The 12,067-nt window shown below is 40.3% G+C and overlaps 1 protein-coding gene across 5 annotated transcripts in view; it reads right to left on the bottom strand.

The window, feature by feature from the left end:
* The window catches only part of tanc1b (tetratricopeptide repeat, ankyrin repeat and coiled-coil containing 1b), a 142,835-nt gene that overhangs the window by 77,925 nt on the left and 52,843 nt on the right, over window positions 1-12,067 (bottom strand). For all 5 annotated transcript variants that reach the window (XM_084954705.1, XM_084954707.1, XM_084954708.1 and 2 more), the window contains 2 exons: window positions 3,128-3,261; window positions 385-574 (listed from right to left, as the gene is read on the bottom strand). In XM_084954705.1, the coding sequence (XP_084810831.1) occupies window positions 385-574; window positions 3,128-3,261 (324 nt within the window). The remainder of the gene's footprint in view (window positions 1-384; window positions 575-3,127; window positions 3,262-12,067) is intronic.

The raw sequence follows: 12,067 nt of genomic DNA, 5'->3' as shown, positions 1-12,067 counted from the left end.
GCTCCACGAGAAGGGGAAAAGTTAGCTGTGGTAATGCGACTGCAGGATAAACAGCACGAGGGGTTCTTTTCAAACAAGCAGCTTAGAAATGATTGACTGGATCTACTAATGGCGGGTTACCCGTTGTTCACTACAGAGCACAGAAACATGGACACAAACAGTTAATCTAAAGTCTAAAAATCCCAAGACGATAGAAAAATCAAAAATGCAAAAATGAGACTTACATTTTACTTGAATAAAATCTAATTAGTTTAAATAAACTGAATTATATTTCTAGACATGTATGGTGTGCATTGTTATTAAAAACTAAACGTTTTTCTTGTACCATAAAAGTTGCAATCTGAGAATAATGTGGGAGCTATTAAACAGGCTTCTCTTCCTCACCTATGATCCCACTGTCCTTGCTCTCTAGCGTGGAACTGGGGCTGGTGATGGTCCCACAGGGGCTGGAGCGGCTGAGTGGGGGACGGCTCGTGGTGCTGTTTAGGGTGGAACATGGGCTGTCAGTGCTGGGAGACGCCGTGCTGCTTGTTAGTGTGGAGCAGGGGCTGATGCCCTGGCTAGTCAGAGAGCACTGCGGAGAAGAGAGATGAAAAAAGGGGGTTAAGGTACACCAAGAATGTACTTTACTAATCAAATATGTCAATGAAGAATGAAGTCAGCTGGCAACAAGTTCACATTTTTTTGTAGCCCGAACAAGAAAAGACAAGAAAAAAAAGCAACAAAAAATAATTTTCCAACCTTATTTGGAAGGAGTATTGAGAAAAATCACTGTCTACTTTGACCTGGATCATGTGAAAGCAATGCAAAAAATTCCTTTGCAAATAAACAAGCGCTTTACATGCGAGCATGACACACAAGCTGAAGGCCATAAGCACTATAAATGGAGCAAGGCTTAAAAATTACACACTCATATGTCTAGAGGAACCAAAATAAGTCTGAAGCGTATTTCACAAGGGAAGTAGTCTTTAGTTTGTGTGAACACAATAGACACCCTTTTTTTTTTTTTTTAGGTCATCCAGCCTGTCTGACAACCATACAACAGCTAAATCTTTGTCTGAGATAACCGACAACCGTAGAAATCCAAATTAAAGCTGGTTTGTCCAGTTTCCCCATCTTCCTTTAACTGGATCCAAACACAGTACAGTGTAGCCTATCATTGCCCCAAAGATGCAAAGCAACACCTTCCAACAACTGATTATGACTTAGTAGGTTTTAAAGCAATTTTTGCCCTAGTCTCATAACAAAATTACGAAAACTGAACTTTTCTCACCACAGGCCCATTAATTTAGCATACAAAAGCACTGACTTTACAATTGAAAACACACAAAAGATGGTCCCTAATACAGCTTAGTAGCGCTCCAAAGTTTGTTGGGTTCTAAGCCAAATCAGGGAAATAATTACATGCAGACATTTTATCATTCACTGCATGAATAAAACACTTCTACTGTTGTGAGAACTGCTCGAATTAAATAATAAAATTCAATTTGGTTTATTCCCCATGTAGAATAAACTAAACCCTTTTTTGGAGATTTATTTGTTGCCTGGGGGGGTGGGGTGGCTTTCAGCCATAGTTGGTTTCACAAGCATAATAGACTGCTAGTAGACTGTTATACTACTCAGTTATGTTACTGTTATGCTACTGCAAGTAGGTGCAAATAATATGTGCATTTCCCCAACTAGGTCACAATATTTATACACAACACAATTATTGTGGCCAAAATATTTACTATAATAGTATTTTCATGATATCTGTTGACAGCAGAATAATGCTATTGGTCAAATTCACAACTCTTTATTTTCTGTCTTTTTGGCAAATTAATGACTTGGTAATGTAAAGGCAATGTAACCAGATCTGTAAAAACCATACAAAAAGAGCAGTCATTTATAATATCATATGTTTATCATTAACATGATATAATAATATTTGGCTAACATCTGTACTGGTACAGCACAGCGGGTTTTTTTTTATACATGTTCCTGCACTACTGAAAAATTGGGTGTGGCAGACTGGCAACCCAAAAACATGAACAAGAGTTCACAAAAAAGTAAGCTCACCTATACTTATCCAAGTGTGACTGATTCATTCTAGACCATAGGCTAGTGCAAAGGCAAGCTGATAGGGAAGAAGAATGGGATGAAGAATAGGGAGAATGACTGGCAGCATGACTAATATCTTGAGGAATGCCAATATAACTATATAAAATTTTCTAAGTCAACTTCCAGCCTCCACGCTGTGTCCCACCCAATAAACACAGTAAGTCTAACACCTGACTGACATTTAATTTTCTGTGAGGCAAAACTAAAAACAAACACAGTTAAAGGCACGTTGTAAAACAGCAGTATGGTGGAAAAGACAATTGCTGACAGATGACAATAACGTGCTGCTCTTCACATGAACTCCGAGAACACAGATCTACATAGAGTCAGACCGCCCGTCTCCTCTTTTCACATCCCAACTACTGAACACAATTCATGAAATGCTTTCTAAGTCTTTGCATTCCTAGAATTGCTACTTCAGTGTCAAAAACGGTCCAAGGCACGAGATGAAAACATAACGTGTTGGGTTCTGCTCTTCAGACAGCCCAGCTTAATTAGTAAAGCCAAACAAACTGAGGCTCAGACCTAACACAACTCTATTTCTGTACCCGGACTCAGACACTCTTGTTACACACTCAAGAGCCCCTGGAATAGCACTCAAGTTACTGGGAGACTAGCATGCCACGCTGAAAAGCATGCACAGGAATAAAATCACATGCAGCCAATTTTGAATAGGCAGTTACTTTTCTTCAGGACAGATTGAACAGTTCAAACAAAACAGTGTGACAGTTACCGTTGCTTGAGGTCCCAAGAAAACAAGTTCCAGAGGTGCCTCTTAAAACCCCGTCCATAATGAACACGAAAAAAAAAATCAAGCTGCAAAAAAAAAAAAAAAAAAAAAAAAAAGGAAAAGAAAAAGAAAAAGAAAAAGAAAAAGAAAATCCATTCAAGTGAAACACTGTCACAACTAGCTTCTCCCCTTGTGCTTTCTCTCTGTCCTCTATCTCTCTGTGTGTGCTGCAGCGATGGCAGCAGCTGCTGTTGGTAGTGCGGTGGGGAGCTGGAGGGGAGGGAGAAAATGAAATACCTTCTTTTCATTCTTGTCGTCCATAGGTATGCGTGCTGTACCCGGGATCCCTTCTCCCAGTAAAAAGCCCAGTCTTGTCATCAGTTCCTGAGTGGCAGGGGAGGAGGAGCTTGGCTGTTTCTCCGCTTGCAGATCTACAGATATATATGAGAGAGAGAGAGAGAGAGAGAGAGAGAGAGAGAGAGAGAGAGAGAGAGAGAGAGAGAGAGAGAGAGAGAGAGAGAGAGAGAGAGAGAGAGAGAGAGAGAGAGAGAGAGAGAAATGCTTAACACTAGCAGGCAGATTCCCTCTCTACACTGGATGCCCCACACAAGGCCACGCTGCCGGCCCTGCCCTCCTCAACACTGCTCTGAAATGCTATGCTGCACTCTCCCAGCTGCTGCTGATGTGGTGCAGACCCAGAGAAGGTGAGGAAAGAGAGCAAGAGTGCGAGAAAGAGAGGAAAGAGAGAGTGAGCGTGTGTGGCCACAGCTGGTGTGTGAGTGTTCTAAAAGAAAGTGAATACATGTGAATATCCAGCATTGTAAGAAAGCGGAGACTGGGTGTGAGTGAGTGAGTGAGTGAGTGAGTGAGTGAGTGAGTACGCGCCCTACAACATGCCTCGAGCGCCAATTCCAGGGCTTTCGGGTTGTTTACAGCTCTCTCATAGAGCCTCTGAATATCAATGAGTGGACCTCTGCTTCCTGCAACACAACTTGAACTGTCTGTGGTCTTCATTCTCAAGCCTTAAAATTACTTTAGATTGCAATTTCAAGCTTGGGGTGCCATCAACAAGGAAGAGACAACTTGTAATCTATTTTCTGTTTACACAAACTGACCCTTTTTTTTTTCTTTTTTTTTTTAACATAGTAAACCAAAAACAAAGCAGACAAATAATATCAGTGTATGCAAAATACTGGGTTTATCGTCAAAATCCATTGCGGATAGCAACTCAAATATGGATGCTGCAATTTAGTGATGTCAAAAAGGCAAGCATACACTGATGATGGAGATGTCGAGAGAGAGAGAGTGAGAATGTCCGAGGTACAAAAAGCTTATTATTCATCTCTCTGGCAGCACCTCTTTCTCCTCCTCTACTTCATTTTCTCCTTTACCTCCATTCTTCCGCAGCTATTAATAATGTTGACCGTAAATCTGATTAAATACAAACAAGTCCAGTGGCATAATGTGCTGCCAAGCCCGAGTCAATTCAAAATCAGACCACCAGACAAACATCATTGGCATGCAAATAGCATACAAATGCCAATACACAGATAATGCATTACCTGTTAAAGTAAATAAATTGTCATAATTGCCAGTCTTGCAATCAAAAGGTCATACAGTTCTCCAACCTGGTGAAATTACTGGGTCATGCAACCCAAAATAAAACTGGAAAAAGGCCTAATCAGTGAAGTGTGGGGCTGGCAATAAACGCCCTAAATTCAATCTCTCTCTATCTCGTTTGAAGTTCAAGCACTGAGCCTTATAAACAGTCACGCAATCCTGAAGTCATACCCACTACATACTTAACTAGAGGAACTCTTTACTGCTTAGTCGATCGACAGAAAAATAATCAGCTCCCTCAGTGAGAGTTCATTGTTTTCCTAAAAACTCGATGTCATGATCCTGCTTCACCTCAGTGAAACAAAATAAGTTTCCTGAAGAAATGAACCCAAATTCTGCAAATTTGCGACAGTTTTCACTGTTTTTGACATGTTAAACAATTCACTTTTTTTATTTTTAAATCATCAGTAGATTAATCAATAATGTAAGTAATGACTATTTCTAATTCATTAGCTGGATTGGCTTTTTATCACTGAGAAGAGGCTAACCTTTTACTCCAGACATGCAAAGCGTGCCCAATTAAGGAAAATGCACAAACCGCGGCAACCAATCGAATACAGATTTAATAAACGCTAAAGTTTCTTGAATTTCCCTGGAAATGTAATCATAATTAAAATGCAAGCAGCTGGTGTTACTGTAACTACAAGGAGGATTTAGTCAAAGAACACCCCATGCCAGCAATTTATCAAAGGCTTCGGTACGAAACCGAATTATCCCTTATGGCCTGGCACTTTAGTCGTGTGCTTGCCTCCTTCAGCCAAGAACAAAACGTGTTAAACAAGATATATGCATCGCAAGTACTGCCAGACGAGTTCATACAGTATCCATAACTTTAGGCTGTGCAGAAGATTTATGTTACCCCCCTTGACACATCTGCCCACCGGGTTGTCTTTTTTAAAGTGTATCTATCTTTTATGCATTTATTTATTTTATTATATATTTATTTATTGGCACTGCCTTCAGGAGAAGTTGCTCTGTCCTTTAGAACTACTTTGAATTTAGAAATACTTAAATATTCTACAAGCCTTAAAATAAATAAATAAATGAATATAAATAAAAATTCTCTTATCCCACAAGCCTACAAGTTCTATACTGAATAAATTCAAGCTTTTGTCCACATACAGGGAGTGCAGAATTATTAGGCAAGTTGTATTTTTGAGGAATAATGTTATTATTGAACAACAACCATGTTCTCAATGAACCCAAAAAACTCATTAATATCAAAGCTGAATGTTTTTGGAAGTAGTTTTTAGTTTGTTTTTAGTTTTAGCTATTTTAGGGGGATATCTGTGTGTGCAGGTGACTATTACTGTGCATAATTATTAGGCAACTTAACAAAAAACAAATATATACCCATTTCAATTATTTATTTTTACCAGTGAAACCAATATAACATCTCCACATTCACAAATATACATTTCTGACATTCAAAAACAAAACAAAAACAAATCAGCGACCAATATAGCCACCTTTCTTTGCAAGGACACTCAAAAGCCTGCCATCCATGGATTCTGTCAGTGTTTTGATCTGTTCACCATCAACATTGCGTGCAGCAGCAACCACAGCCTCCCAGACACTGTTCAGAGAGGTGTACTGTTTTCCCTCCTTGTAAATCTCACATTTGATGATGGACCACAGGTTCCCAATGGGGTTCAGATCAGGTGAACAAGGAGGCCATGTCATTAGTGTTTCTTCTTTTATACCCTTTCTTGCCAGCCACGCTGTGGAGTACTTGGACGCGTGTGATGGAGCATTGTCCTGCATGAAAATCATGTTTTTCTTGAAGGATGCAGACTTCTTCCTGTACCACTGCTTGAAGAAGGTGTCTTCCAGAAACTGGCAGTAGGACTGGGAGTTGAGCTTGACTCCATCCTCAACCCGAAAAGGCCCCACAAGCTCATCTTTGATGATACCAGCCCAAACCAGTACTCCACCTCCACCTTGCTGGCGTCTGAGTCGGACTGGAGCTCTCTGCCCTTTACCAATCCAGCCGCCACGGGCCCATCCATCTGGCCCATCAAGACTCACTCTCATTTCATCAGTCCATAAAACCTTAGAAAAATCAGTCTTGAGATATTTCTTGGCCCAGTCTTGACGTTTCAGCTTGTGTGTCTTGTTCAGTGGTGGTCGTCTTTCAGCCTTTCTTACCTTGGCCATGTCTCTGAGTATTGCACACCTTGTGCTTTTGGGCACTCCAGTGATGTTGCAGCTCTGAAATATGGCCAAACTGGTGGCAAGTGGCATCTTGGCAGCTGCACGCTTGACTTTTCTCAGTTCATGGGCAGTTATTTTGCGCCTTGGTTTTTCCACACGCTTCTTGCGACCCTGTTGACTATTTTGAATGAAACGCTTGATTGTTCGATGATCACGCTTCAGAAGCTTTGCAATTTTGAGACTGCTGCATCCATCTGCAAGATATCTCACTATTTTTGACTTTTCTGAGCCTGTCAAGTCCTTCTTTTGACCCATTTTGCCAAAGGAAAGGACGTTGCCTAATAATTATGCACACCTGATATAGGGTGTTGATGTCATTAGACCACACCCCTTCTCATTACAGAGATGCACATCACCTAATATGCTTAATTGGTAGTAGGCTTTCGAGCCTATACAGCTTGGAGTAAGACAACATGCATGAAGAGGATGATGTGGACAAAATACTCATTTGCCTAATAATTCTGCACTCCCTGTAGTAGCAGACAAGGAATGCTAACCTAATGCGTGCTGTACTTGCATCACCCCATCTCCATTGCAAATGCCATGAAGTGGGAACGCTATGCATTGAAAATCAATTGTTAATAGGGAATGTCACCCAGCTCATTTAAATACTTGAGGGGAGCCTTTTACAATCGCTCAGGCAAAGACGCCGCTCAGTCCTGAATGCACATCGCAATGATTATATAAGTCAATTCTGAGCCTTCACCCAGCAATATTATCAAGTGCAAAGAAAATAACATACAAGATCATTTCCCACATCCCCACATCCACAATTCAACTTGATAACCCCACTCTGAACGGGTATCATCAATGCTGAGAGCCTGTTGTGGTCGAATAATTTCAAGCATGCATCCACATATTGTATGCGCTTCATCAACTTTTAGTAGACGGTTACAGATATTAATCATTTGGCAATAAAATGGTAATGGGTCTGGGGTCTTTAAAAGGGGGCACCTTGCATATCACACATTTATGGCTACTGTACATTAGCAGGCAGTGACAGGTTGTTGATTTTTTTATTATTAGCCTGTCAGAGTCTTGTCTTTTGCTTTTATAGTGGCTATCAACACAGATCTGCAACAGCTAGGAATAAGATGCTATGAGACTAACAGCTTTACAGGTGCAAACCATGTGAGGAAACTAGAAACATGCCAGAGAAAACAACTGTGAAACATAGTTGAAATCTTCGCCTTCTGGAGATTAGTGCAACATTGTCTGGCTGCTGAAAAAAAGAGGAAAAACTGTATTTTTGTGAGCTCTGGCTTTACTGATGTAAGCTGTGGACTGGGAGAGATCCTTCGGTCAATTCCAGGAGGAGACACAAATTCCTTCGGGGTTGCGTCAGGAAGGGCTTGTAGTATAAAAACAATTACAAATTAAAATACAAACCCTTGTGGTAACCTTTTGCGATTAAGGTAGGAACCGAAAGTAGCTTCTTTTTGGAATCGATAGGATCTAATTAATTTCTCATAAAATCTGGTTTGATTTTTACTCACAATTACAGACATACATCTGTCAAACCAGCTTAATCAATCAGTCAGAGACTTAAACTTGAGGAAAAACTCATCAATTTAGTAACATGTAGGATCTCCCTGGGCAGCAACAACCTCCATCAGAAATTTCCAGATGAATAACGATGACCAATTTTGGATCATCGCTACCAACAAAAAATGGTTCAGTTTATCAATATATGCTGTCATTGATCAGCCGCCTTCAGGTCATGCAGCACTCATTTGTCTCACGGGATAAGGTCAAGACCCTGACTTTGTTATTGTAAAATATATTTTTTTTCTAACCTTCTTGTTATTGATTTTCTTGTATGCTTAGGGTCACTGACTTGTTGCATAATCCAATATCTCCTAGACTTCTCCCCCGACATTCTCCTGTATAATTTCTTCATACAATTTTAAATTTGTTGCTGCCTCGATCGCTCCAAAGGTTTCCTGCCCCGAAGTAGCAAAACAGCCCCAAACCAAAATGTTCTCTCCAGCATGCTTAACACTTCAGATGAGGTTTTGGTTGCTGGTGTGTAGAAACAAATCCAAATGAGATGTTTAGCATTGTGTTGGCCAAATATCTTGACTTTTGCCTCGTTCACGGCACATCGTCCCTTTTTCTCTTGCTCTTTTTCCCGGCACTGTGAATGATTACTCTCGTGTATTTAATACAGACATGAAAAGCACAGCTGTTAGAGTGCGTGTGTGCTTTTTAGTTTAGTGAGATTGTTTGTCCATAACTGTGAGATGAAGAACAGAGTACATGTTATGAGTGACCAACGCCGAAACTCCGGCAATTCCAAAGGGTTTACAAAGTTTTCTCGTAACCGCAATATAGTGCAGAAACTAATCCAGTTTGTTGACTCAGTTTTTCCTTCGCAACTTTTTCTTTTCCATCATTGGATTCAATCGATCACCCGGCTCTTTATTACTTTGCCCTGACAAGACCACTCCATCACAGGTTCTTCAAAGCCACTTAAAACCACACACCTCTGAGGACCAATCAGCAGCTCCAGAATGGCACCGGGGTTGTTAAAGACCTGACATGAATACATCATAAGAGACAGAAAGACTGACATAATGATACGACATAGCACATACAAATAAAAACTTCACGGGCCAAATCAATAAAACCCCTTTTAACCCGTGGTCTCTCTGGAAAAATCAATACGCTGTGCCAAAAAATTGTTTACTTGCACAGCCAACTTCACCCACAGCTTGACACAAAACCTTCACTTTGCAAGCGCGTTTTAACATCGTCCATCATGTGCATGCATCTATGAATAAACATAAACATATCACATTTACTGCATTAATAAAGCTGAAGGTTTGCTGATTACACTAGCGTGTCAACAACTTCTAAATGGATTCTAGTTGAATGGCCTCTTTTACTCACTTTTCATTCTAAATACGAAACAGGAAATCCCAGCTCCATTTCATTTTCATAGTTGTCATCACCACCTATTCATCATGCTCACCATTTTGTCAATTAACCATTGACAAAGTGACAGACGAATACATGGATACACGAAAAAATGTCAACGAATGTGACAGGCAGGCAAAAAACAAAAAACCCCAAAACAATTTGATGCAGCTCATGAAAAGAAAAAACGGCGTATGTGCTGTTTTGCCCTTACTTGCTCAACTGTAAGCTACAGGGAAGTACTATCTGTTGCTGGGTGTCTTGCTGCAGGGCATCTCAGCTGTGCCACTGGTTTTTCTTCCTGATTTGTCAAGCTTGCTCATGGATGCAATGAGCCACCTTTCAGTTCTAAACTACATTCTCCAATGGCTCTAAGGTGACAGCAACTAAAGCCTTACAGGACAGCAGTTTCCTTTAGCGTGATATACTCTAGAGCAGGGGTGGGCAATCCTAGGCCCCGAGGGCCGGTGTCCTGCAGGTTTTAGATCTCACCTTGGGTCAACACACCTGAATCACAAGATTAGTTCGTTACCAGACCTCTGGAGAACTTCAGGACATGGTGAGGAGCTAATTTAGCCATTTAAATCAGCTGTGTTGGTTCAAGGACACATCTAAAACCTGCAGGGACACCGGCCCTCGAGGCCTGGAGTTGCCCACCCCTGCTCTAGAGTCTCAATGAGCTGACACTAAATAAATAAACCTGAAAGGAATGTTATTGGAGGCATAATAAGTACTTAAATAACCACTGTTACTACTGATTATTTCCCATTCATTTCACATGAAATATCTTTAAAGTTCAGGCAGTGGATTGTTGTGACAGCTGTAGGATGCACTTAGATACTAGCTGAAGTTAATTAACATCTCCTGTTTAGTAACAATCCAGAATTCAGCTCATTTGAGTGTTACTGTAGTATCTGTAAAATAATGAAGAGAGGAAGAATGCAAAAAACTGAAGCAATGTTATGAGATAATGAGAAACTGGTGGCACGGCACACCTCAGGAAACTGATCCCAGGCAGTAGTGAGAAATCTGACAACCGCTCCATTCTAGTCTGACAGCAAGTGTAGAGCAAAATAACTCCTGGTTCACATCCTCTGTGACCCCTGCCAAAGGTTTTCAATTTGAGATACTTAAAATCCGTGCAACACAGACAATTTTTGCATCTCATTGTTAATTATGTCATGAAGCTTATTGAATTCACAAAGGACTTTTTACGGACTAGTTTAGAAGGTCAAAATGTGGTTTGGCAGATTCTCAAGGAAAACATACTGCTATGACTTAATTATTTAAATGCTATCAGCAGCAGAGTTCTTCTGATTTCCATGTCAAGTTGATATAATTAGAAGATAACTGGACTGTTGCTAGTCTTCTTTGCTATTTTCAAATGTTATGTATGGTCTTGTGTCATGTTAATGCTCTTTTGCTTGGTTTTGTTATTTGGGTACACCAGGTTAACCACACATGTATCCCAAATACATACTGAAGATGTACAAATTCTCCTCCTCCTTACAGGAATATGCCAACACGGCACAATCAGACATAGCATTATGACCACTGACAGGTGAAATGAATAACACAGATTACCTCTTCGTCGTGGTTAGTGGGTGGGAGATATCAGGGAGCAAGTGAACATTCTGTCGTCAAAGTTAATGTGTAAAAAGCAGGAAACATGGGCAAGCGTAAGGATTCGATTTGAGTTTAACAAGGGCCACATAAATTTCCCAGATCTCAATCCAATCGAGCATCTGTGGGATTTGCTGGACAAACAAGTCTGATCCATGGAGGCCAAACCTCGCAACTTAAAGTACTTAAAGGATCTTTTGCTAACATCTGAGTCCCAGATACCAAAGAACACCTTCGCAAAGTCCATCCCTCAGTGGTTTAGGCAGTAAAAGGGGGAGCAACACAGTGTTAGGCTGGTGGACATAATGTTATGTCTGATCGGTATAAATCAGTAATTGAAAGGTCAAATAAATGTGTTTTTAAAGATAAGTGCCAGAGTAATACAGGTTATCTATCTATCAGGACACTTTTAATAATCACTAAGCTCTGCCAATTATAACTTAGGTGCAAAGGCAAGAAAAACCTTTGGAAAGAGGTAAACAAAATGATAATTAGCTACTTTGTTTCAGAGTGCTATAATATTCCAATAATGAGATCCTAGAAGAGTGAAACAATTTGCAGACCTCGGCAACACCCTAATAATCCCACATTACAGGAGTAGTCTAACCCTAGGGTGACAAATGTGCTTTAAAAAAAACAACAACTTTAAAATATAACAAATAATTAGAGCAGGAACCAATTATTCACATTCGATTATCATTACACACACACACACACACACACACACACACACATTTTATTTATTCCATCAACTCTACGGTACTTTAAGGGAGAATTTAAAAAGGCTTTGGGGTAATCCAGTGGATGGGACCTCTTCACACTACATTACATTACAGTCCTAATTGGAAGTCTGTATATACA

This window comes from Perissodus microlepis, chromosome 16 (genome assembly GCF_051167445.1).
Source record: "Perissodus microlepis isolate ML-2025 ecotype Zambia chromosome 16, ASM5116744v1, whole genome shotgun sequence".
Lineage (NCBI taxonomy): Eukaryota > Metazoa > Chordata > Actinopteri > Cichliformes > Cichlidae > Perissodus > Perissodus microlepis.
Note: the sequence above shows the minus strand (reverse complement) of the source record. Positions and strands in the feature narration are given on the sequence as shown.